The sequence below is a fragment of the Amblyomma americanum genome, chromosome 3, assembly GCF_052857255.1.
Source record: "Amblyomma americanum isolate KBUSLIRL-KWMA chromosome 3, ASM5285725v1, whole genome shotgun sequence".
In the NCBI taxonomy this organism is placed as follows: domain Eukaryota; kingdom Metazoa; phylum Arthropoda; class Arachnida; order Ixodida; family Ixodidae; genus Amblyomma; species Amblyomma americanum.
Genome location: NC_135499.1, coordinates 110,600,891 through 110,628,751, shown reverse-complemented (window position 1 = coordinate 110,628,751; position 27,861 = coordinate 110,600,891). Strand labels below are relative to the sequence as shown.

Below are 27,861 nucleotides of genomic sequence, written 5' to 3'. Positions count from 1 at the left end.
CGAAAGACAAATTTATTTCTGAGCTTTCTTCACAATACAACCCCAGCGGTTTCGAGTGCTCTGTACACTTGCACTAAAACACTATACTTAAAACTTGCCCTTTGAATCACTCTTCGACTGGCTATTTCTCTTTGCCGCCATTTCAATGGTTTAATTTCGAATACCCAGTGTATTCAAAATTAGTTTAATAAACGACGGGAAACACACCAACATGTTTTTTTCTTCGTTATGGAAGATTTCTTCAATTTGTTTTCTTTTCTGCTCCAGAAATCCGGACTTGTTGTGATACGGCTGGCTTTTTGAGTTCCCTTTCTGCGCCACTATGTACCAAGAACTCGTAACCAAGTGTCCGCATCACGTCAATGCACGTTTCTTCAATCGCGCCAACTGTGGTTCGCGACAGTTTTTTTTTCCACATACCAGGGACGTCACGAGTGTTTCTCTTTGTGCCGTGTGCGTTCTTCATGTCTTGGCGAGTCGCCGTCGTGTGGTTTTTCAGGTATTCTGCCACGGAACTCGTATAATCCAGACCAAGGCGTGCATACAGACGCTTCGTCTCATTCACTGGGTCCAAGGCAAGATCTTCGAAGCGGAGCGTGTGTGTTCTATTAGGTGGTAGTAGGCGCGTCAGCTCGCGGAATTCTTCGAGGTCCGCGCGCATCTGCATGCACAAGGCACTAGCTTTGTCGCACTCAGCATTTTGCATGCACCATTTCAGACCTCGGCGAGAGTGGTAGATGCCACGAGGGTCTCGAACGAGGTGCAGCACTCGAACTAAGCGCGCAATTTCCGAATTCCGCTGGAGCCACGCTGCCACCTGCACAGCAATAAACACGTTCCTCAGAGTCATCTCCCACATTTAAACATTATTTGGAGTATGATGAATTTCAAAACGTGTCAGCACCTGCTCAAGTAAGGCACCATCACTTTGGCGTGATTTTCGCCTTTACGACGATTTAAATGTTGACTCTTTCTCCCACTGTTAGATTTTTAACAATTTTGCCTAATTGGCATGTACCGCAGACACATGCGAGCTCATTGTCAGATTTGCGATGTGGTTCTACCATGTTTAATCACTTAGGACAAGGCTGGGAACAAGGCACTCGTGGAAACTCGTTACTCCGTGCCGCCTGAAGAAGCCTGAACTAGATTTAAACCTCACGGATATATTTTACAGCGAAGCGAATCGTGAATTTTCGAAAAAAAAATCTTCTGAAAATCGCTTTTTGTAGTCAACGTTACTTTCTGCGCAGCTTTTTATGCACAGAGCACCGAGTACATAACGTACTTCTGCTACTTCTTCGATTATTCATGCCTTTTTTTTCTCGTTGCAGCGTGGCGACTGTGACATTTTATTGTAGAGAGCATCTGCAGCATTCTGAGCACCGATAGCACATGTATGACGGGCAAATTCGTTGACACGTAGTCACAGCCATGCCACTTTCTTGTCTACAGGGGTTCTGCTTTGTTTTCCTAAACCTCTTTTTGCTCCAAAACGTTGAAAGCTGTGTGTTTGGTTGCATTTTAGCCCTATTAAGGGCCTGTGGCCAAATACGGGGAATGCCTGTTGCGAGTTGTAACAAACGTATTGTCACATGGTTTATTGTAAACGCCGACCAATGAACGAAAGACATGAGGAAACACTTACACCTTCTGAGCTTAATTGAATGTGACATTGAGGGAAAAACTAAATCCATACGGCTATAGTACGCTCCTTAGACTTCGGATTCAGGTTTCATCACTGAGCTTTTTTCAAACGTTTATAATATTACTCCTTCGACCTGGAAGAACGATATAAATATATTTTGCTGCCCTCTAAGCTGAGAGATCTCTAATAAAGAGCGAATTATAAAATCGTCATACAGCAGGTAATGTTTAGAGCTTCAAGTTTTGAAATATCTATTTATCTCTGGTTAAAAGTGCATTACAAACTGTTGAAATATGCGTAAATTCGCTTGATTTCGTTCATATTGACACCGTAAAAGGCACTCACGCAAAGTCCTACTTTCTTTAACGCTCCTCAAGAGGAGGAAATCGATAAGCCTTTGATCATGCTCACTAAATACAAGAGGTTTTAAAGTTAGCTGTGATAACTTTGTACATGCAGCTGAGCCTGCATGCCTCTCTGCCGCGCCTGCGATTGCTTCATATAATACAATGAAGTATTTTTCCTTAGCAGGGTGTCTCGCTAACATATATTGGTTCTAAAATATAATCTATTTCGTTTTTGAATTTCCTCTCTTCAGTAACTGACTAAAGCGGCGCCACCGAAAGTCTAGCGATAGCCGCTGCGCGGCGTCTCCTCAGCAAACCAAGCGCGACGGGAAATACCTTGACGGAATAACGAGCTTATAATTTACCGAGCCACAGTGCTGTTCCTTGGCGGCAAATGAGGGAATGATACAAGTTTCAACAGTTAATAATAAGAACACAAGCACTTCGCCATTTCTAATCACGTAGGCCATGAAACGCGTCCGTCCCCACATTCCGCCACCTATGTCATTACAACTTTCACGCCAATTCATCTAAACAAAGATCATTCTCGCTTTAGCTCGCTAGTTTTATTTTTGGTTTCAACCAAGCGACTTGGTGCTAAAAAAGGCATTCCGACACCTTTTGCGGCTTACCCACGCATGTGTACGGTACAGTATACGAAATACGGCACACGGTAAAGCATTGCAGCTTTAAAAACCTTTAATATTCTGAACTTATAGCTTAATACGGCGCAGACGGATAACAGCTTATAATACAGGGTGCAAGAGCTGTTTCGCAGATACCTCTGCAAGATAGATAAATCACCTTTTTATCACTGAGTGTTACATAAGAAACCGTTATGGGACGCCTCTGGTGTTGTGCAACCACTCTCATGCGTGCACGTACACCATGGTCAGTAAGCGTTTGTCCGGTTTCTTTGAGGGTTCATGTGTCTAATGGGTAGCATCTTTCGTTTTCTTTGTGGAATATTCATTTTCGGGATAAGTGACATTTATTCAAACAAAAAGGTTGTTGTGAACTAGCGATTCTATCCTGCGCATTTCTCCTGCCTTAGAGCGCCGTATATACTAATTATTTAAAAACTGCATAAAACATCCCCCTAATTACGACATATTAATCACTTGCAGCCGAAACATCGCTCTCACCTGACTAACGTGCAGCCGGGTGAATTTGAACACTTGAGCCCTGGCCCTCAAGCAGACTGCCGACATGTGGCTGGGGGACGTGCACGAGTGCCCTTCTTTGCATATCTCGGCGAGGAAGCGGTTGAACTTGTAATAAGGGTGGTTCTCGAGCCACGCCGTGTACAAAGGGATGCTCTCCATGCGGCACCGGAGCAGCTGCTCGATGAGCTGGAAAGCGTGGCGCTCTCTGCCGGAGCGGATGCGGCCGCTCACAGTGAACAACATGAGTGGCTCGAAGTGGAAGTACGTCCGGGGTCCTGAAGATACCAGTTCGCCGAGGAAAGTCGAGCCGGCCCGGTAGTATGTGACAATGAACACAATTTTGACGTCGGCCAGGGGAACGATGGAGTAGTTCTTGAGGGCGGCTTGGAACGCAGCGGGAAGTTGCCCTTCAATGGTAGAGTCGGTGAATTTGGCTTCCAAACCACCTTCGGCAACGAGCTTGGTTCCGGTACTGGCCTCAGCACTCCCATTTCTTCCAGGCCCACTTTGTTCGGCTTGTCCTCAAAATAGGAACGAGAAAAGAAAGTCCGAAAGATGCGCACTGGTCAAGCAGTCGGTTCCATACTGCAATTTATATTTCTTACCCAGTGAACCACGACTGCGACCTGTCTCCCTAACTCCGACGGAATATCTAAAGAGGTGATGCCTTACGCAAGAGGCGATACACAAAAGGTGATGCCTCGTTTCTCGAAGAGAGCATAACTGGGTGCTACATATCCTTGAAGGGAACAGCAGGAAGTTTAACAGTCGTTCCTACAGCTTGGTTCGCAACGTGCCCAGCATGGCCGCCTTTCGCTGGCCCGTACCCAAAAAGTTCGGGGCGTTGAGGAGCTTCTGCGATTCCATTTGTATCTCCTCAGCTGTGTTAAGCCGGTGCTCTTTACGCCTCAATTTCATTATCAGGAACAAGGAAAAGTCACAGGGGGTACGGTCAGCCAAATAGGACACGGTGCGGAAGCACTGTGGTGTTTTTGAAAGTCACACATTGTCCAACAACGTGTGATGTGTGAGCAGGTGCCTTGTCATGGTGGAGGAGACAGTTGTTCTTCCAGTTTTCTGGCCGTAAAATTTAATTGACTTCGTAAATCTGTTGCCTGCGGTCTGGAAGAATAGCCTCACGTTCTCATGCCATTTTTTTATGTTATCTTTGTTGGTGGTCATCGCGTTGACAGTTCTTTGGCCAATTTTGAAGCGTTTGTACCATAAACAAGTCTTGCTTTTAATCATGTAATTAGCTACAAATGCTTTTTGTAACATATAATTGGTTTATGCTATAGTTTTGTTAAATTTCAAATTGAATTTGATGCATTCTCTTTGCAGCTTAAAATCCGTCATTTCGAAAGAAAATAAATGCGCCGAATCACTGAAACGTACCCTTTCAAAACCGAACATAAAAAAGGAATGCATCCACTTAGCGGCAGGGCTGTTGGCACGCTGATACATAAGGCTTACTGCTCACCACGTCTAGCGGGGCGATTGCGTAATATGCACAGTTCGCGCACACCGGTAAAACCCCCAAAATTTTGGGTGGAACCTTCTGAGGCTAAGCCGCTGGGACAAGCCTAACACCATATATGCTGGAGGAATTACAACAGAATACTCGCTGGGACATGATGGTTGTTTGTTTCCATATGTTTTGTCTGCCGCGACGTGTTCTACAGAACAAAAAGGCTCGCTCTTTGAACGGCAGGAAAGTACCTTTAGTGCGGTGTGAAATTGCACCAAACTGCAGTCTGGTGCAGTTTCAGGCCCCCCGAATACGAGAAAAAACGTGTATATGACAAATTTTCATTCTTAAGAAAATTTGGTCAGTATTCTCGGTTTATACCCACGCTTTCTAATTAACGCTTGAGATCAGCCTTCTCTGATTTATACATTCAGTTGTGCTTCACTCTCGTCAACAGCTTAAGTAGAATTTTTACAAGGAAAACGAAATTAATTTTCCACCCACGGAACACTTCTGACCTCATGTAGTAACAAAGCGCCGGAACTATAATAAACATTCGCTAGCTACCATTCCTTAGTAGAGTCCTTATTGAAAAATGCAGTGAAATCCTAAGTGGTAGGAGCGATCTGTAGCCAAGTAGTACCACATTTTGATTTCTTCGTTATGATAGCAATCACTGCCAACTTCCTTTTCGATTAGAAATATGAATTTGCCTATCTGTCGCAATCGGAGCAGATCACTGATTACCAGCATGCCAGCAAATAAAAATTAACTAAACACTAGAGGGCATTCTTTCGATTGCCTCTCAATGTCCAGGCGGCATGGCCCGTTGCTCCTAATGTTGAACATGTTGAACTTCTCATGTTCAGCTGCTCAACATTACTTTGGTATTCTGCATTTCAAGCGTTCTGCTCTGCCAGTCTCATTCATCATGCCGGTCATCTGAATGACTTAGCAAGGCAATGTCACGAGCGAATTCCATATTAGGCGTTCTCTATTAACTCTTACCCCCCACAGTTCCCAGATTCAGGTCTCGGTTTACCTCCTGCATACAGGCAGTATTCCGAGGCTTGAATTGTGAATACCTCCTGCAAGCAGGCGGTGAATAGCATTGGCGAGATCGTGTCTCCCTGCCTGATACCCTTCTTTATTGGTATTTTATAGCTGACAATATGGACGACTAGTCCAGCTGTGCAGTCGTTATAGATATCTTCCAGTATTTCCGCATAAGGCTCATCTACTCCCTGATCCTCCAATGCCAGCATGACTACTGAGGTTTCCACACAGTCGAATTCTTTCTCGTAATCGATGAGGGCTATATGTAGGGATTGGAAATATTCTGCGTATTTCTCTATCACCTGATTGATAGTGTGAATATGATACATTATGAAATATCCATTACGAAAGCCTGCCTGATGATTTGGCTAATTGAGGTCTAATGTTGGCCTGCCTCTATTAGCGATTACCTTAGCAAACACCTTATGGGCATCGGACAATAAGCTGATCGGTCTGCATTTTTTCAAGTCCGCGGCAGCTCCTTTCTTAGGAATTAACGTAATGTTAGCGTTCTTCCACGCTTCTGGTACGCTCGAGGTCATAAGACATTGTTTATACAGGGTGGCCAGTTTTTCTGGCACAATCTCAGCTCTGTCCTTCAACACATGTGATGTTACCTGATCCTCACCAGCGGCTTTTACCCTTTTCATTACTTCAAGGGCTTTCCTTATTCTTTCTTTCATTAGTGACCGGATGACGCTCTGCTGTGCGCTACTGTCTCTCTTATTAACGTTCTGATTGCGTTCGCTACTGCATAGAGTTGTGTAGAACTCTGCGGCTACTTTAGATAGCTTATTCATATTGCTAATAATATTGCCCTCTTTGTGTTTAAACACAAACATTCTGGTTTTTACCTATGCCTAGTTTCTTCTTCGCCCATTTTAAGGCACTTTCGTTCTTTAGTGAATGATCAATTCTCTCCATATTCACCTTCCTTAAGTCGGCTACCTTACGCTTGTTTAATAACTTTGATAGCTCTGCCAGTTTTATTCTATCTGTAGGGTTAGCCGCTTTCATGCTTTGGTGTTTTTTAATCAGATCTTTCGTTTCCTGAGATATCTTGCCAGTATTCTGTCCAATCATTCTACCGCTTACTTCTAGCGTGCACGCTGCAATGATTGCTGTAATTTTATCGTTCATTGTCTGAACATTAAAATCGTCTTCCTCAGTTAAACCCGAATATCTGTTCTTCAGCGATATACTGCCTTCCTCTACTTTCCCTCTTACCGTTAACTGATTGATGGGCTTCCGCTTCACTAGTTTCTCCTTTTCGCTCTTCATGTGTAAGATAATTCGAGACCTTACCATTCTATGCTAGCTATAACGCACCTTTCCGACGACCTCCACATTCTGCACGATGCTAGGGTGAGCGCCCAGTATGAAGCCTATTTCATTTTTGGTGTCTCAATGGGACTATTCCACGTCCACTTCCTGTTCTCTCGTTTGCGAAAGAAGGTATTCAGGAACTGTAAATTATTTCTCTCTGCGAACTCTACTAATAACTCCCCTGTTATTCCTCAAGCCTATGCTATAGTCGCGTACCGCATGTTTTCCGGTCATGTAAGCCTAGTGCCTTTGTAAATTTAATAGTAGACAAAGGTTGCCGGAATACCCAACTTCCGCGCAGTTTCACCGCAAACAATCTAGCAGTTGAGGCGGGAAAGTTTTTAAAATTTTTGTTACAAAGATGCGCTTTACAATGTGTCCTGCACTTAAATGGTTCACTCTTAAAGGGGCTCTGAAACTCCTACTGAGGAGAGCACACGAACTCGCTCATTCACTGCATTGTGATGCCACGAACACCTGAGCCAAACACAGCACTTCACCACGCATCACCGAAACCGACAATCACGCGCGAAAACTGGCGAGCCCTTTCCGGCGACTTTTCAGAGCGTTAGCTCTTACTCATCACGTTTCGACATTTCGTGGGGTCTGCTACCCCTCTTGATTACAGCGCCATCTGTGGCAGCAACTATTCATCACGTTTCGAGATTTCGTACTCTCCTACCATCCTGACATCAAGCCACCTGTGGCTGCAACTAGAAAACAGCGCATCTCGCATTGAGACTTGTAGCGCCATCTACAATAGCACTGTAGAAACAAACACCTGCCACGTGTCAGTGATGAAGTGATGATTCAATATGGTGGATATAGGTGGAACTATGCGAGTATGACGTCAGGGGACGAAATGGCGGCATGGTTTCGGTTTCTCGAGTACAAGATTGCGGCCATTAAAATTGGTAGTCCCCTCTCATTCCTTTTGCCCCCCTGAAAATTAGTACCATAGCCACTTAAGTACTCTCCAAGGTCGGTATTTCGAAAAATAAAATGTTAAACCAACTGTCTTCTTCGTTTATAGGTGGTTCCATTATTTTCTAGAAGCTCCGTACTGGTGTCTTCAGCACATAGCGGTGAAACGCGGAAGAAGTGCTGTATTGAAAAGGTGCGATCTTAAAACACAGAAACTGTAAGAGAAAGCACTCAAGGGCTGCCTTAGGCGGCTTCTGCATAACTTCTTTTTGTATATCATGTTTTCTCAATTTGTAAAGCGTTCTGAAATGGTGCGTTTCCTTATCTACCATTGCGCGCTTAAACTGCTGCGACCCATGCATGCGCTCACCTTTCATAGTCTTGTCGTATAGCACCCGCATACAAGTCAAGTAAAGTACGAGCAGGCACGCCGCAAAAAGAACACATCGTCTCCTCCTCACCATAGGATGTCTGAAAAGCCATACACACATATGTATGCTCATAAAGCATATATTGAACTTAGTTTGCCTAACATTTCTTCTCCGTGCAAGCACTTGACCACGCCCAGTGTTGATTTCTTTTCAGATATGCTCTAATCAACAAAGCTGCGGCACTATGACAATCAAATTTCAATTCCGTTCCATCGACTTCGCCTGGTGGCCTACCGTGTTGCAGGCATTTTGAAGCATTTTGAAGGACAATGAATGTTTTTTACAGAGCTCACTATCTACCTGCACTTGTTGTTGGGTTTGGCCCCACCGCTTTGGTCAATACTAACTCTCCGAAGGCTTCTAGGCAAGAAGAATTATTATTCCAGAGCGCCCCGTGAACAGACAGCTCAGAAAGGTATCAAGCTTCTAAGCACATGAAACGGGAGTACAATACTTGCAATCGTTATTAGCTCTTGGAAGAAAACAATGTTCTCGCTACTACCCTCGAACATGCTATGATTAGAGCCGGCTGTCAACAGATGATGAGTAGACGAAGAACTTTTTTTCAGATATCACTGCGTCAGAGCTTTGTTTCTTTCCTGCATTCCGGTTCTCTTCATTGATAAATTTCCCGTAAGGATTTCCTATTTTCTCTGTGCTTATGATGCAACACAAAGAACACGAATACCGAAATATTATCTGCGAAAATAATCTGCAAAGTGGGAAAACAGGAGGTCCTTGGTGTGCATTCGTCTTTAAACACCGAGCGTCAAAATGTCGAAGACCGCGCAGATAGCACATGGTTTACACTTGTTTGCTTGAGATAAACGTACACTTAGCGCTCTTCTCCTGCATAAATATGCATTGTAACGTGCCAGACTGTTTTAAATCTCATGAAGACTTAAGCATTTGCTCAAAATTAGAAGTAGGGAAAGGAGGTCTCACTGCTTAGTTGTAGTGTTAATCACAAAAGCTATTAACCTGCCGCATTATTAGGTACACCAAGCGAAATTTTGGGACACATCATCTAGGCTGATATCTTCACGTGCATGGAACAAACCTCCGCCTTCACAAGTAACTGATTGTGTCACGTGCAGCTCTTGTCATTCAGTGATCATTTATGTGCAACTATAGGTAGGCCACCTTTTATTATCTGCAAGTTGATTCTTTTTGTCCAAGGTTACGACATCCTCTGTCTTAAGAGTAAACTAATGCTTCTAAAACGTGATTACTGCTTTTTGCCTACTCGTGGTTTTTATTACTGCTTACAAGCCTAACACTCTAGATGCAGTAGCATCGCCTGCGTACGGCAGACATTCCTAATCGCGCCCTCTCTATTTCTTATTTACAAGATTGATTTAGAAATACCTAGCCCTGATTTTAAAGTTTGAGTTGTATTTCTCGATATATAAAGACATTCAAAAAATTCTATTTATTGCTTTATCGCATACGGATAAAACTTGCGTTGCACTCTGTTCTGCTGACGACATATTTTATTCCCACCCACATTAATAAGAGCCAAAATCAAAGTACCTGCACGTAATTTAATTTATTTATTGTAGCACCCAGAGCACCACAAGTGGCATTACAGGGGAGTGGGAGGAATAAAACATCATGCAAACGAAAAAAGCTAACATCGGATTGTAAAACATTTATTGCGTCGAGAGCAAGTTGCAGGAGACACATACTAGATGGCCGTTAGCCCACGGCTGTCGGCGACCTCACTGGCCCGCTCGATAGGCCGCACTTGAATCTTAGGGTCCGAACTGACCAGCATGGCCTTCCACTGCTCGGGAGAAGGGAGCTGTATCAACTCCGCCGGAGGCGGATCATTTGCGCAGGTCTACATAATGTGGTCGTATGTGGCCCTTTCACCACATTTACGACAGTTTGGGTCGTGCTGGCCAGCGTACATGATGGGAAGCACTGCCGGATTCAGAACGGAGCGTATTTGCAGTCGGCGCCAGGTAACTTCCTGCGTGTTGTTAACGGTTTGTGGGGAGGGGGATATGCGCGCCTCTCCAGCCTAAAGTGATAGGTGATGTAATAAAATGAGATCAACCCGTCCCTCGTGAAATTCGGGTCGTAGGGCGCGCCCACTGCATGGTCGACGAAACTTCGGCCTGCGCGTGAGCCGCCTCGTTCCCTGGATTTGACGAGTGGGCCGGGACCCAGATCAATATCAACCTATTGCTACACATACAATGCAGCCACGAACGCCACATCATTACAGCCCAACAACAGCAATCAAACTGATGAAGAGAATAAATAACATGTAATTAATACTGCCTCTTCAGAGAGCCTCTTCCATTCTCTAAAGACCTTGGCAATAAAGCATAATTGTACATTTCTAATTTACATTTAATTTCCTTCACTTTTAATGGATGGTCACGGCGTAGCGAAACATAGTTTGGTGCGTGGATATGCAGGTCACGGTATTATCTTAGGCGCTTTTTTTTAATAACCTATCACGCAAAGCTGTACTGATTATTCAGTAAACAACGAAAACAGCGCAACAGGCGCTGCAAAGTGAAGGAGGAGGGAGGGAGAAGAAGGAAAGGCAGGGAGGTTAACCGGAAGAATATCCGGTTTGCTACCCTGCACGGGGGGAAAGGAGGAAGGAATAAAAAGATGAAGGAGAAAAGAGAGTAGCAGGGAATTGAAGTCACTATGCAAAGTCAGCAAGCGTTCAGTAAACTCACAGCCTATCGTGCAGGCCAGGAGTTCTCAAGAAGCGGAGCAGTGCCTTGGAGGCCTTCACCGCCGATTATCGCCGCGACCAGTGGCCGAGAATCTTCATTTCCGTCAGTGGGCGTAAATCTAGACGCTCCAGCGCACAGCAGAGAGACTGCCTTTCGGCGCTGTAGGCAGGGCATTCGCATATCTTGTGGGATATCGTCTCGTTACATCCGCAGATGACATATGCGGGGCTATCAACTATACTATACAAAAAAAGAGTAATGGTTGGTGAAAGCTACACTAAGCCACAGGCAACACATTAAAGTTGCTTCACGCCGTGGTAGGCCAGATGAAAGACGAGCTTCAGATCTGCGTCCAAGAAGTTTAAACGCGAATTCGAAAACTGGCCTGAATTCCACGCGGAAAGCGTGATGTCCCGCGCCAGTGGCCGAAGCCTCCCTGCTGCTTTGGCTCTCGAGATTGGAATGGATACAAAATCGCCCTCGTGGTGAGCAGTTCGCGAGGCATCGTCTGCGCGGTGATTGCCTGCGATGCCGCTGTGTCCTGGCCGCCACTGGTAAACAATATCCTGCCTATTGTTCATGGAGGCGCGGTGGAGCTCTCAGATTTCCGCGACCCATGACCTATGGCGAAGAGCAGATTGTAAGGCTTTGAGGGCTCCTTTTGAATTACTGAAAACAGGCCATTTCTGGGGTGTTTCTTCACTGATATGCTAATTGTGACACGGACAACGGTAAGTTCTGCCCGTTCGATGAAGTATCGTGTGATGTTTTCACTTTCTTAACTATGGTCCTTACGGGGATGACCACGGAGACCGAGGAACCGAAAGGGGTCACTGAGTCATCAGTGTATGCGTGCAGTCGGTGCTCGTGCTTCTCATGCAAATATTGAAAAGGGGTCTGTTTTAATGCCGTCGGTGATAAATCAGTCTTCTTTTTGATGTCTGGTATGGAAAGAAGCACACGAGGACGATGCAGGCTGCATAATTCAAAGTACAGCCTACAGGCTGCTATTGGTATGGTATGGTAGAATTGGGATGGTAGAAAGTTGCCACTGGCATCATTAATTTACGCAAAGTATGTTCGCGGCAGGTTAGCAGGAAGACTTGCAAGATGGTGTGTGGGAATCCGAGAGAGGTGATGAATATGCCTTCTCAAGGGTTTCATTGTTACATAGGGTGTCTTTGCATTCTCCTGGGCTATGAGTACTGTTGCGGCTGTAGATGCGCATTTTGGCAGTCCTAGGCACGTCCCGAGAGCTTGAGCTTCAACACTTTGTAGACACCATATGTGCATTCTCCTCAAGTGTCCTAGTGCAGGTAGACTGTACCAAAGGAATCCCATGAATAATGCGGTGCACAGTTGGAGCATCGACTGCACTGATGCTCCCCACGACTTCCCTCTTAGAAAGGAGAGAACGTGAACTATCGATGTCAGTCGCCTTTTCATTTATGAGACATGAGGGCTCCATGTTATACTACGATCGATGACTTCTCCAAGGAGGCGATGGCTTCTTTCGCAGGGTATTGTTGAGCCAGGCGAAGCAAAGCAGTTCATAAGCATCTAGTAGGCTGTAGCTGCTACTTTAAACACGTGCCTTAAATGCAAGGTAATTGAAGCTCCGTCTGTCTAATAATTGATTAAAACAGTCATATACGCCCAATATCTTTTCCTTTATATTTATACTGTGAAGAAGAAGAAGCAGGGCACAATCCTATCCGCACTGCCATTGCTCAGAGCCAGAGCCTGCTGACCTGGACAGATTAGAGACTGTCGCCGACATGGTTTCGCCGCCGTCTGAGCACTCACCTAAGTCCCGGTTACATTTCGTGGAGGTTCGGTTTTCCATCCCCGTACCGCCATGCATCTCCGCAGACGCACCCTAACGACACCCGCTATGCCAGCTGTGCCCGAAGCCGCCAGCCACCAAGCCGTGCAGGTCGGCTCCCCAGTCCTCTGTTCCGGCTCCCTGCGGCAGCGGGATCCCGCCCTCTTCAGCTGTACTTACGAGCATTACGCTGATGACTGGCTCACATCATACGAGCGGATGAGCACATATAACAAGTGGGACACTACCACCAGATTGAACAACTTCATTTTTTATTTGACCGGCGTTGCAAACCTGTGGTTTTGAAACCACGAAGCAGACTTCTCCACGTGGACTACTTTCAAAGCGAACCTCACTGAAGTTTTCGGACTCCTGCTGTGCACAATCTGCACGCCAAACACCGCTTGCGCAAGCGCTCTCAGCAGTCACGTGAGACGTTCACAAGACACATTGAAGATGTGGTAAACCTTTACTCGCGCGTCAACGCCCAGATGTCTGAGGCTGAGAAGATCAAGCATATGATTAAAGGCATCGAGGATGACGCTTTTCAGGCGCAACTGTCACGAGTTCTCCGCTCCGATGCTGAAGCCGTCAGTCTCTGCCAGTGCTACGACGAGCTGCGCAAGCAAACGCTTATCACTCGCCAGCACGCAGCGCCTGTCCAGTCGCTTGCCGGCCTGTCGGCTGCACCCGACCACTCGAAACTGTTGGCTCACATCAAAGATTTCGTGCGCGAGGAAGTTGCACGTCAGCTATCGCTTCTGCCATCCCACTCTGTGCAATCTTCGTACCTGGCGCCCGACCTTCGCACTGTCATCAGCGAACAAGTGGCTGAGGCCCTTTTACCGGCCCCTCCTTCCGCACCAGCATAGCCGCCCACACCTGTCGCTGCACCCCTGGCCTAAGCTGCCGCCGTCGCACGGCCGCGCCCGCCTAACTACCGCCCAATATACGCTCCACCTCAAGCGTCTGAGCCTCAGGTGCCTCACGCTCCGACGCCTTTTTTTTCGACCGCTTCGACATTTCAGCAATCCCCGGCGTACTAGTGACAATCCGCCTATTTTTTACTCTTGCGGATTTGTTACTCTTGCGGATTGCCTGGTGGGGCAAAACGCTCAGGGGCCGGTGTGCTGTGCGATGTCAGTGCGCGTTAAAGATCCCCAGGTGGTCGAAATTATTGCCGGGCACTCCACTACGGGACCTCTTTCTTCCTTTCTTCTTTCACTCCCTCCTTTATCCCTTCCCTTAGGGCGCGGTTCAGGTGTCCAACGATGTATGAGACAGATACTGTGCCATTTCCTTTCCCCAAAAATTATTATTATTATTATTAATATTATTGCCTGCTCATGTGGCCCGGCTTTGCCGTCCTCGTGTGCCAATCTCTCAAGTTGCCAGTAGCTGGCCTCCTCCTAGTGACTACTCACCGCCAGCCGAGCCGCCACAACGTCGCCTTCTAGCTTTCACCTGATACCAGATACCACTACCTTCTCCACGCGGCACTCACCTTCTCCTCGTCGCCGCTCCCTTTCTCCCATGCGTCGGCGCCCAGATCTTTCCCAAGAGGAAAACTAGATGCCGCAGTTCCTGAGGCGGGAACTGCGGCTCCAGCGAAACCTCCAAGGCCCTACTTATCTCCTACAAATCTGATCGCCGTTTCCGTAGAGGGTGTTTCTGCTCTGGCGCTGGTCGACACCGGTGCTGCTGTTTCTGCCATGGCAGCATGGCAGATACATTTTGCCGCTCCTTGCGAAAAGTGGTGACCCCACTTTCTGGATTCTCGCTGCTAACCGCAAACGCGCATGCTATTGCGCCGTTAGCGACGTGCATGGCTCGCGTCGTTATTCAGGAGATCCTCTATTTGATTGAATTCATCATTTTGCCAACCTGTTCTCGTGAAATCATTTTGAGTAGGGACTTCCTGTCGCGCCATAACGCAGTCGTCGATTGTGCTCGTGCTGAACTGGAGTTCTTTGCGCTCAGGGGTTCCTGGTCGCCCGATGTCCCTTCTGCTGCTTCTGCCAAAGCCGTCGTTGCCGTAGAAACTAAACTGCCTGTTATTCTGTTTTCGTGCCCATCACGTCTGACTTTGTTCGCGACGGCAACGTACATTCGTAGCGATAGCTACATTACGGTAGCATTTCAAGCCTTCGGCGTGGTGGCGCCGCCATCTTGTAGCTGCGCTGCCACCCCGTGGTGCACCATGGCGGCGCATCGACGGAGTTTCACACGGCCAGCTGTGGCTATCGCGTCACTCCAGGTTTAACCAGAGCTAAACCACCGTCAATTTTTCACACCCTCACCCCTCTTTCTGTGCCGCAAGTACCTGCCCATAGCTTACGCCGTCATCAGCCTGTCAGCTGGCCTTAGCGCCCTGTTCATGACCTGTCCGTTTACATATACTTCCGCTGTGCGTCGCGGTGAGTGCCTCGGTACTGTCCAGATCATTGATTTCATTCTCTCTTGCTATGAGACTGACGATTCGCCGTCCCTCGACGTCGATGCCCTCAGCCCGCCGGTTTCTGCACTCGACACTTCGCGTCCGGACGTTTTCCTTCCCTCCATCGACGCCTCTCTCTGTGCACCTCAACGCATTCAACTTCTTGTGCTGCTTCATATATTTCGTTCCTTCTTCGATTCACACCAACCAGCTTTGACCCACACGTCAACTGTCGCCCACCATATCAACACCGGTGACCACGATCCTCTGCATCAGCGCCCATATCGTGTCTCCGCCAGTGAGCGCCAAGTTATTCAAGTTCAAGTTGACACAATGCTTCAGAGCGGCGTGATTCAGGCCTAACACAGTCCCTGGGCTTCGACCGCGGTACTCGTGAAGAAGAAAGATTGCTCTATTCGTTTCTGCGTCGATTACCGTCGCCTGATTAAGATCACGCATAAGGGTGCTCACCCTCTTCCACGCATAGATGATGCTCTCGACTGTCTTCAAGGAGCGGAACTATTCTAGTCTCTCAATTTACGCTCTGGGTACTGGCAGGTCCCCATGGCAGCCGACGATCGCCAAAAAGCACATTTGTGACACCTGATGGCCTGTATGGATTCAACGTCATGCCTTTTAGGCTCTGTAATGCTCCGGCTACTTTCGAGCGCATGATGGCCACCATTCTGCGCAGCCTGAAATGGAAGTCATGCCTTTGTTATCTCGACGACATCGTTATCTTTTCTCATCTGTCCCGGCTGAATCACGTCTTAACCTGCCTTACGGACGCCAGCCTTCAGCTGAACGTAAAAAAGTATCGTTTTGCAGCTCGTGGAGTGACAATTTCAGGACACGTTGTGTCAAAAGAGGACGTTCGCCCCGACACCGCCTAACTTCGTTCTGTGTCTGCGTTTCCTAAAACTACTTGCATTAAGGAACTATCCAGCTTCATAGGCCTCCGTTCCAATTTTCGGCGTTTCATTCACAACTTTGCGGCCATTGTTGCCCCTTTAACTCATCTTCTCGGCAGCAACGTGGATTTTTAGAGTTGGTCGCCTGCCTGCTGGGACGCATACAACTGCTTGTGCAGTCTCGTCACCGCACCCCCTATTTTGCGTCACTTCGACCCGCAAGCCCCAACCGAAGCCCTCATGGACGCCAGTGGCATTGGCCTAGGGGTTGTGCTCGCCCAACACAAGTCTAGATTAAAGGAATATGGGGTTGATTACGCCAGTCGCACCCACAGGAAATCCGAATACAACTTCTCCATGACGGAAAAAAAGTGTTTGGCCATTGTGTGGGCCCTTGGAAATTTTCGGCCTTATCTCTATGGCCGTCCGTCTGACGGGGACACCAACCACCATGCCCTATGCTGGCTTTCTTCGCTCAAAGATCCCTCCGGTCGCCTGGCTCGATGGGCTCTCCGTATACAAGAATATCACATACGTGTCGTATATTGGTCGGGCTGCAAGCATCAGGATGCTGATGCCCTAAAATGCTCCCCGATACCGGCCGAGCTTGCCAGCGTATCCGTCCTCGGATCCGCTGCGACTTCGCTCACCACTTGAGACATGTCTTCTGAGCAGCGTAAAGATCAATGGATGGCCTTTCTTCTTGAATTTCTTTCCGACTCACCTACGGCTGCAGCGTCCCACGCCCTTTGTCGCCAAGCTTCACATTCTGCAATCCTTGATGATCTGCTTTATACGCGCAACTATAGCTCTGATGGACAGAAATGGCTTCTTATCATTCCCCGACTTCTCCGGTCTAAAATCTGCACCTGTTTCCACGGTGACCCGCAATGCGGTCACGCGGGAGTCTACAAGACGTACACTAACTTCCGTCTCGGGTACTAATGGCGCGGCATGTATAACCTTATCTTGAAGAACGTCCGCTCCTGTCCGTCCTGCCAACGCCGTAAGCAATTGCTCGTCACTCTGCTGGAGAGTTGCAGCCACTAAATTGTTCGCCTGGCCCCTTCGACAATATTGGCATAGATTTATACGCCCCCCGCCCCCCTTCCGTACACCGCTGCTGCCAACCGCTGGGTCATTGTTGCCATTGACCACCTGACCGGTGTGCAGAAACCACCGCGCTCCCGGCGGCTACAGCTAGTGAAGTGGCGTCCGTCATTTTGCAGCGCTTTAAACATCGCCACGATGTTCCTCGTGAACTCCTTAGTGACAGTGGACGCGTCTTCTTGTCTCACGTCGTTAAAGTTCTACTGGTTGAGTGCAATATAACTCGTCGGACTTGTACAGCCTACCGTCCGGAAGCAAATGGCTCAACTGAACAAGTTATTGGCACTCTTGGTGACATGCTTGCTATACACGTTGCTGCCAACCAGACGAACTAGGGCCTCCTTCTACCCTAGATTACGTACACCAACAACACTGCTACCCAGTCCACTACCGGTTTCTCCCCATTTTTTCTGCTCTACGGCCGGTATCCATCCGCTCCCATCGACACAGTTCTCCCATATCGCCCTGCCTTATCTGAGTGTACAACTGTTTCTGAAGCTGCCCAGCACGCAGAAGACTTCCGCCAGATTGCACGGTCGATCAGGTGAGACACTCAGTGGCGCCAAAAACACCGCCATGATGAAGGTCAGCTTGATCTGAATTTCTCACCCGGTTCACTCATCTGGCTCCGGATCTCTTGCACTGCTTCCAGCCTCTCAAATAAGCTTCTTTCAAAATACCATGGCTCCTACCGCATCTTGGAACGCGCATTCTCTGTCAACTACATTATTCAGCCCCTCACAACGTCTTCCGATGTCCGCCGACGTGGTCGCGAGACTGTGCATGTCCAACGACTCTAGCCGTACTACGACCCCTTTTTGCTGTCGGCACCATAAGTCACCAGGATGGCTCCTTTTCTCCCCGGGGCCATTGTGAAGAAGAAGAAGGGCACGATCCTAGCCGCACTGCCATGGCTCAGAGCAAGAGCCTGCTCACCTGGACAAAGACTCTGTCAGCGACGTGATTTCGCCGCCGCCTTAGTGCTGACCTAAGCCTCCGCTACAATATTTTCTCTAATTGTTTTTATAAAAATGCTGTGAGTGAATGAAATAGACCACTACTCAGCCGAGTGCTTCCACCTTTAATTTCTCGCTTTTGCTTGATTAAACGTAGCCAGGCAATGCTGAAAGATTTTTTAGGCAGCAATGATGTCCTCTCGTGAGGAAGTCACGCACAAATACCTGCCTTGCTCTGTTTTCGCCTTTAATTATTCGTTGCCAAAATCAGCCCTGATTTCGAGCGGACCCGCCGCGGTGGCTCAGTGGTTAGGGCGCTCGGCTACTGATCCGGAGTTCCCGGGTTCGAACCCGACCGCGGCGGCTGCGTTTTTATGGAGGCAAAACGCTAAGGCGCCCGTGTGCTGTGCGATGTCAGTGCACGTTAAAGATCCCCAGGTGGTCGAAATTATTCCGGAGCCCTCCACTACAGCACGTCTTTCTTCTTTCACTCCCTCCTTTATCCCTTCCCTTACGGCGCGGTTCAGGTGTCCAACGATATATGAGACAGATATTGCGCCGTTTCCTTTCCCCAAAAACCAATTATTATTATTATTATTCGAGCGGCTTTCCGACTACTTCAATAACCGGTATTGCCTTGTTAAGGTTTGCGAATTTTACAAATAAATACACCGTGCTGGTGCATACCCTACTTCAGAATATTTACTCACACTTGTCAACAGCCCTTTGGCCTTCAGCGTATATAACTAACGACAACAGTTTTTCTCAGCTTCTGTAATACGAAGTTCTTTTCATAGTTTTGCGCGAGAAATTTCGTCCGAACAGCAGCTTCATTTTTCATTTCAAGTTAATGATCTGTTTCTGGACAGTCGGCGGTGTGCAAACATTTAGAAATGCTCCGTTCACGGCCAAGCCTTATTTCTCGGATAACTGTTCTTTGCCTCGATCGAAACTGCATAATATATATTCATGGCGGAGCATTGCCAAGGCTTGGTGCTGGCCGAAACAAGACATCGAATTCGTGCTCTCAGTCAGGCCGAACGAACACTGGGTACATGGCTGAGGAAACTGGGCAGGTATGTAAGAATATTGAAAGAGATTAGTTATTTTTAAGAACCTTTATTGAAAATTGCACGTCGTAGGTTTATTATGTCAAAGTCGAAATCAAGAGGATGAAATGGGCACAGACAGGGCATATGGTGCGAAGGCTAGATAACCGATGGTCGTTGAGGGCAACGGACTGGATACCATGAGAAGGCAAGCGTGCGGATGAGATAAAGCAGTTTGTGGGGGAAATGTGGCTTCCACTAGCACAGGAAAGGGTTTATTGGAGAGGCATGAGAGAGGCCTTTTTCCGGCAGTGGACATAGTCAGGCAGATAATAATGATAATTTAAAAGTGAAAGGAACGCAAAAACATTTTATGATAACAAGAAAACTTGTTGAAGTAATATGACTGGACACTCAGGCACACATTCGCTTCTGCGTAGGACCTCTGATGTTCGGACAAGGAAGGATAACTGCAACAGAAATAGTGAGTCCTAATGAAGCGAGCGGTATCTCCGAATAACTTCCTCTCTTAGCAGCAAACCAATAGCAGGGACGGAATAGGGGGACAGTAAACGAGGGATATCTCTTTATCGCAGGCTTTACAAACGTCGACATATAGACACCCTGAAGAGCATAACGACCTGGTCATTTAACTCTGCAACTCAACAGCGTCACGATACTTCGCTGAATCGACGAACACTCAATAGGAGTGGAGTAAAGTAGGATAATTAGATTTGTACAAGCCACCATCTCTTTCTCTTCCTTCTTTCAAACGAACTCTACGTAGTTGGCAGTTGCTCCTTTGAAACGAAATGTGAAAAAAAAATTGATCTGCTCCAAAAATGGAACTGTAAACGCTCGGGTCTTAGAAAGTTGTAGATACCTATTATGTATGTGCAAGTGTTTAACATCGCATTGCGGACGTGACGCTGAATTGCACTTCATACCATCTAGGTGTCATCAGTGCGGGAAGTGCTGGTCCTCGAAACGGACGGACCTGAACTCTATTGCAGCTCTGGACTGAAACAGTTTGTGAGTAATGTACCAGCCCATTCTTTGTCAAATTTAGGAAAAACGCTGCTCTACGCTCTGTGGGGCTATCATAAAGGGTGGATCGCTAATTTATGGAGTGTTACCTTAAGAAATATTTCTGCAGAAAGGCTGAGCCAATGACCGTTCCTAAGCTGCCGCGCACAAGTGCGAATAGCCTATCGCGATTTCACCTTACTACGCTACATGGGCAGCTTTGGCGACATGCCATCATCAGCAGGAGGAGGAGGGAGATTTTAGTGAAACAGGAGAGGTCTGCCTGGTTGTTGACCTGGCATGCTACTCCAGGTGAGGCTGAAAGAAGATAATATTAGAAAAGGGGATAATGAAAAAGAGAGGAAAAGGTAAAAACAGAGGGTGAAGGTGAAATCAAGCACACTCACGCATTCACACACACACACACACACACACACACACACACACACACACACACACACACACACACACACACACACACACACACACACACACACACACACACACACACACACACACACACACGCACACGCACACGCACACGCACACGCACACGCACACGCACACACGCACACACACACACACACACACACACACACACACACACACACACACACACACACACACACACACATGCTTTCAAAAAATGTCCACCAAACCCGTGTCTCTAAGAAACACTAAAAATTCTTTGTCCCGCGCGTACCGGAAGCCGTATCCCTTCAGGTTACAAGAACTTGCTCCAGGTGCACGGGGTTGTCCTGTCGGAGTCCTAAAGAACTTGAACTGTCTTGCGAGGATTGTTGCAGAGTTCGCAGTGGCAGATAAAATGTGGAGTATGCTCGGGCACAGCACATGTAGGACACAGAAGTCTATTTGATGCACCAATTTTATGTAGATAGGATTTAATGAAAGCAACATCCAGGCGAATTCGGCGGAGGCAATTTCCATTACGTCTATCTATATTGCGTGGCATGCGGAAGTCGCGAGTAGGGTCAGTTCAAGGAATGGGTCTATAATGACGCTGCGCATCACACCACAAAACGTTTTGCGTCTGCCAGGATTTCGTAGCTAAAGTCTCGCGCCATCACTGCGAGAAAACGGTATAGGCAGGAGCAAGGAGGTGTCGCCATGCGCCGACCTCGTGTGTACCGTTAGCGGGATTGTTGCCTGCAAGGCCACAGTGAGCGGTTAACCACTGCATCACAACGCGGTGACCTAGATCACGAGCCTCAGAGTGGAATCTGTTCAAGTCATTGACGATTGGCTCCTGAATGCTTCCTGATGACATTATAGATTGTAGTGCAGCACGAGAGTGACTGATGATAGCCCACGATGTTGGTGGTTGTTGTAGGATGTATATAAATGCTGCTCGCAGATAAGCCAGCTCGATAGCAGTAGTCGAGGTGCGGTGGCTGAGTTCCGCTGAAATTGGGGTGCACGTTGACGGAACCCAGACGCCAGTCACTGATGAGACGGATTTGAGAGAGCCATCAGTATATATGTGACGGTGCGCATTGCGGCATCCACTAATGTTTTCAAGAGCAAAATAAGTGCAGCACCGGGGGTGCTTGTTTTTCTTTTGATGCCAGGAACTGCTGTCTTGATTTGTCATGCTGTGTACCTAAAAAGTGGGGAGGAGGTCGTGACAGCGCGCTGGTAGTGTGGTGGCAGAAGGTAGGGAACTTCCTGTATGCAGTACGCGGCGAGTGGATGCTTATCTGCAAGAGCCATGAACCGCACCTGGGCAAAAAGCAGCTCCTGGGTTAGCAGTACAGATACAGATAGACGTCTGCTATCTGCTAGAGTATCCACTGCGGAGGTGTTCGTCGGAAGGCCGAGGCAGATTCTCAACACCTTAGCTTGCTTAGCTTCAAGAAGTTTATTATTTGTTTGTGAGATACCCTGAAGAGCTGGGAAACTGCAGCGTAGAGGTCGTTCACAGAGCGCACCGTACAGCCGTAGCAAGGAAGGTGTATAGCAGCCTCTTCTAGTGGTGGAGAGCGCACGAAAGATAGAGGCGTAAGAGCAGAGCTTGATTTTAAACTGCTGTACATGTAGGGACTATGACAATGACCTGTCAAATGCCACCCCAAGGAATTTATGGCTTCTGACGTATGGTATAGGGGTGCCAGCAACTTTCATCACTTTCGCGCGAAAGATCGAGCCTCTAAAATGTAATTGCTGAGCTTTTATCTGGCGACATGACGAGACCGCGCTTACTTTAAAGTGATTCGATGCAGTCTATTGCCCTCTATAGTCGGGCATGCACAATGCGCCTGTGGCGTCCGCAACCCCATATACAAATGTCATCGGCGTAAAGGGTGGTTTCAACTGTAGGAGGCAAGCATTTTTTCAAGCTATAAAGTGAGATATTGAAAAGGGTGAGACTTAAAATTCACCCCCCCCCCCCACCACCCCGGCAATGGGCAACCTCATTGTTATCTGCCGCGGCACTCGAATCGTGCTCGTCGATGAATCCAGCCTAGTCTTCGCTTAAAAAATATGCTCACACGTTGATGGCTTCTTGAGTGAATAGGTGTGGACATGCAGCATCAAAACTTACGGACAAGCAGCCTGGTAGGAATAGAATAAACGAGCTCCAATAGGTGATTGTGAACCCAACGCTTCTAAATGCGCTTCTGTTTTTGGACTCGCTTGTTCACGATTACTTAAAATCAGGGAGCCGAACCGAAGTTTTTCGGGTTCAGTACCGGCTCGACTTCGCGCCTGCCGCGTTCAGTTCCGAGATCGGGTCCAGAGCGACATTCCGTTGCGGTTCGAAGCGCTCTGAACCGGTTCAAACGGGCTCAAACGAGTTGAGAACCACAAAAATACGGCACGTAGAAGGGCTTTTATTCACCTTTGTTATGTTGTTCTTTTTTTCTGTGACTCTGGTTCATAATAGAGTGTGCAAAATTTGTTTATGCTAGATGTTCTCCCTTCCTCCATTCAAATTTATTGTGCATGGCAAGAAGTATTCGAATCTATGTGAAGAGCCACAAAATGAAATTGACTCAAAATAATCCAAACCCTTTATGTGTACGCAAGAATCCATCTGATGGGGAACATAAAACGGAAGCCTAGGAGATTTCGCATTTGCAAAACCGTCCAGCTTCAGCAGTTCCGGAGACCCGTAGCACGAGCAAAATGTTTCCACTGAATTGTGTCAGTAGGGAAGCTCTCCTACGCAGAGTACTTGCGCAGACGCCATGAAGGGGCCGCTTACGCCCTCTACTTTATCGCGCTATACTCAGAGAGGAAGCCGTCTTGTATAGGCACCTACAGGCAGATATACACCTTTCCGTTGCCACAAAACCTACCTCCCAGCCACCCATCCGGCACAACGCCAGCATGTATTTTTCGCGCAGGCCCTCCCGACGCTGCAACAGATGGTATGAGAATGTGCGAGCCGCCCCTAACCGGACATCCCCCACCCAACATGTGCCTCGTGGGAACATTGCCTCTCAATAAAACCAAGACCTCACTAAACGTTTTCTTTAAGACGCCTCTTCGCCATCGTCCTTGTAATTCGCTTGATACGTTAGAGCCTCTATTGCTCAGCATCTTCAAAAACAGCTAGTTGTAACTTCTCACTGCAGTCAGATACAGTTTTAGAACACACCGGCGGTTTCCCGTCAAAAGATTTCCTTCCAGCCATTGGCGTCGGCAGATTCTATTGGTCCTGCTAGTGTGATAAATCAGGGAGTCCTGTCTTCATTTAGCCGCCGCTCCATGCATTGTCGCGCTAGCAGGCGCATGTGCATCGGCCGATGCCATTAGTTGAAAGAGGATCCTTAGACTGGGAGAAAGCTCTGCGTTCTTGAGTTGTATCCGACTATAGAACACTGTGAAATTAAAATTTTAGTCTATGCACTTCAATCGCCTGTTTTTGTTGTGATAAAATATTATACAAAAAACAGGCTAGGTTTGGAGCAGGCTTGGAGCACTTCGCGTCATCACGGGCATAAATTGGCGACATCTTCGTTTCGACGTTGCGTTGCTATATTCTTGGAAGGGCGGCTTTGTGCGACCAAGAAGGTACATGCACTGCATAGAACACTTGTGGCAATTCAAGGCGTTCTGAAAGGAAGTCTATGCGTCGACACAAATTTTTGCTCCATTGATACGGTGTGGAGAATATGTCGTCAGCTTTTTGCCCAAGAACTAGTTTCAGGGTTCAACTCGTCAAGCCCAGAAGCCACCCCTTGATGGTATCTGTGCTTAATAAGCGACTAAGTGCTTTTCTGCGCTTTCTAGACAAAGCCGTCAGACATATTTGTATCGATACAATCGCTTTCCTCACTTTTCGCTTTTCGTTAGAATACCTGCACAGCCTCAGCAGAAGGCAGATGGCAAAAGTTCTGATCGGTCATAACTTCCTCTACCGCTACCAAGCCTTACCTAGCTTTTGTTTACACCAGTCGAATAAAGCGAGTTCAGCAGATGTTGATTCAATCGTCCACGAAAACATTCTCAGACTCCACACGTGCCTTATGCGTTGAAACGTGTCTGGGCCGCTGCATGGATGGATGGATGGATGGATGGATGGATGGATGGATGGATGGATGGATGGATGGATGGATGGATGGATGGATGGATGGATGGATGGATGGATGGATGGATGGACGGACGGACGGACGGACGGACGGACGGACGGACGGACGGACGGACGGACGGACGGACGGACGGACGGACGGACGGATGGATGGATGGATGGATGGATGGATGGATGGATGGATGGATGGATGGATGGATGGATGGATGGATGGATGGATGGATGGATGGATGGATGGATGGATGGATGGATGGATGGATGGATGGATGGATGGATGGATGGATGGATGGATGGATGGATGGATGGATGGATGGATGGATGCACGGACGGGCGGATGGATGGGAGCCTTTTAGATCAGGCGGCGGCTCGCGCCACCTAGCCGAGACTCACACTTGGTGCTTTAATTTGAGACGAGGAACGCTCTTCCCTGTCTGCGCGAGGCATTTCCTACGTCCTTCAAAGTGATGATGAAATTTTACTCTTGCCTTGAACTAAGCTTCTCTGTTCGTGTCACCACTGGTTGGAATCCCACTACGGATTACAGCATCCTAGTTTTTTTTTACTGCGTCAGCAGTATAACCAAAATCCATAATGTGTGCGCGCGCGCGCGCGCGCGTGTGTGTGTGTGTGTGTGTGTGTGTGTGTGTGTGTGTGTGTGTGTGTGTGTGTGTGTGTGTGTGTGTGTGTGTGTGTGTGTGTGTGTGTGTGTGTGTGTGTGTGTGTGTGTGTGTGTGTGTGTGTGTGTGTGTGTGTGTGTGTGTGTGTGTGTGTGTGTGTGTGTGTGTGTGTGTGTGTGTGTGTGTGTGTGTGTGTGTGTGTGTGTGTGTGTGTGTAAAGTATTTCGCTCTGCGAACCGCACTGATAGCTACCCTGTTTTGTTCCTAGAACCTATGCCATAGTCACCCACTACCTGGTCTCCAGCCTGCTTTTTGCCTACTTTGGCATTAAGATCGGTCATATGTATAGTATATATTGTATTTACTTCATGTATTGCCGACTTCTAGTCTTCATAGAAGCTTTCTTACATATTGTTATCATGGCTGGATACAGACGCGTAGGCCCATACCACATTCAATTGGTACTTATTAAGCTTACCATATCTGTCATCCTACCGTTATTGCTACAGAAATCCTCTACGTTGCCAGCTCTCCTTATTGACGAGAATGTCACACCTAGTTTCAGTATATCCGCTCAGCAATAGTAGTATAATAAGTGTCCGCTCTTTAGAACTGTATATGCTTTATCTGTTCTCCCAACCTCACTGAACCGTATGACATCCCATTTTATACCCGCTAGTTTTCCTAACAGCACTGCTAGACTAGCCTCACTTAATAGGGTTCTGGCGTTAACCGTCACAGTTTCAGATTTCAATGAAGGCGAGCCTGGAGCCAGAAATTCTTAGCACACTCCGCTGCGTCACAGGTCTGACCGCCGCCTTAGTTGCTCCGAGGCCGCTGGGGAGTGAGGTCCGGATGTCAGTTGCTGTGTGCATATAGGAGCAGTGGCAGCTAACTACTACACCAGGGTGACCAAATCCTGTTCTGTTGAGGGAGTGGGTTGTCGGCTGTAGTCCATGACGCACCGCAGGCCTGGTTATGCAGTTCCACCAACACACTGATATTCCATTTTTATCCAATGGAGAATTGCGTGGCGCCGAGATTAAAACTGCGGTCCTTTGTACGAGAGGCGTATGCTCTACCTGTACTCCATATATGTATCGGTACTCAGAGCTTCTTTTGGGTTCTCAGAACACTTCGTAAATATGACCTCTTGGACGTTCCAGAGAGGCAGAAAGATTTTTGCCTCAGCGACATGCTTCATACGCACACTTATTGTCACGACACTATTAAATTGAGTATCACTATGAAACATCAGGAACAATTCCGTTCATACTTCTTTCGAGACCTTCAAGTAATTTATAAAGCGTTAAACGTGTATGTGAGAGGTGTTGCCCAGTTGCAGCTGCCAACTGCTTTCTATTCGAGGTGTGACTACACACATCTATTATCATTTGCTGTCCAACACAACAGGAATTTATAAAACTGTCTCTTGTGCGATAAATCACTACCTGTCGTGAAACTCAGTCATATTTTAAAAACAGTTGTAATGAAGAGAGCAACTAGTCATTATTATGCACCTGACCGAGTGATGCAGCTATCAAGAAAACGTATACGGCTTTCTGAGCAGCTTCGCCATTGAAGGAAAACTCGTGCTGGCGCGCCGATCGAACCTCGGACCGTCGCCTGCCTCTGGCATTCGATCTGCGAACTAAATTGACCGCGGTAACAACGAGTTGTCAAGGCGGTGCGGAATTCATCAATTCATCAGCTGAAATTTCCCTCGGCGGGTTGCCTAGATACATTGCAATAGCCTGCGGCAACGTAGACAGACGGCTGGCACATTACATAGTAATAATCATAGTGAACAACTTCGTAAAGGAAGACATGCATAATTGCACACTTTTACGAGGCGCAGGTCACTCACGTTTTGTGCGAAAAATAAAGGCGGAATGAATTGTGGACGGCGCCGATGCTTAATTCCTTGTGACGAGCGGCGCTCAAGCAGAGCACTTGCAAGTGGGCTTTCGCACAGAATGATCAGCGGTACGAAAATGTCATGACCTTTCTTTCCTAACAACATTTGTGTCTGCGCATCAGGATTGCTTTCATTAGAATGCCACGCCGACGAAGACGACCTGTCATCGTCAGCTTTATATTTTATGGCAGCATGATCTATATTCGCCTGCAGATATTTTTTAAGTGTGCTTCTGAAGAGACTAGATATTAGACGGTGCCGGCACGTCTGGCCCAAAAGCACAGCCGTAATATTATCTGAGCAGCTAGATACGCGATTCCATCGGTGCTTACTTGTTCCATTGGGTTATTACTAGACAGTAGAATCCTTTAGGCCATCTACATTATCGA

At 47.4% G+C, this 27,861-nt stretch overlaps 1 protein-coding gene across 1 annotated transcript; it reads right to left on the bottom strand.

Annotated features, from left to right (window-relative positions):
- Positions 1 to 27,509, bottom strand: LOC144124812 (carbohydrate sulfotransferase 5-like). Its single transcript, XM_077657710.1, has 4 exons — positions 27,422 to 27,509; positions 8,306 to 8,406; positions 3,141 to 3,682; positions 1 to 817 (listed from the first exon to the last, which is right to left on the bottom strand). Exons 2-4 carry the CDS (start codon positions 8,397 to 8,399, stop codon positions 242 to 244), a joined length of 1,212 nt encoding a protein of 403 aa, XP_077513836.1. The 5' UTR covers positions 8,400 to 8,406; positions 27,422 to 27,509; the 3' UTR covers positions 1 to 241.
- Between the last annotated feature and the right edge of the window lie 352 nt (positions 27,510 to 27,861).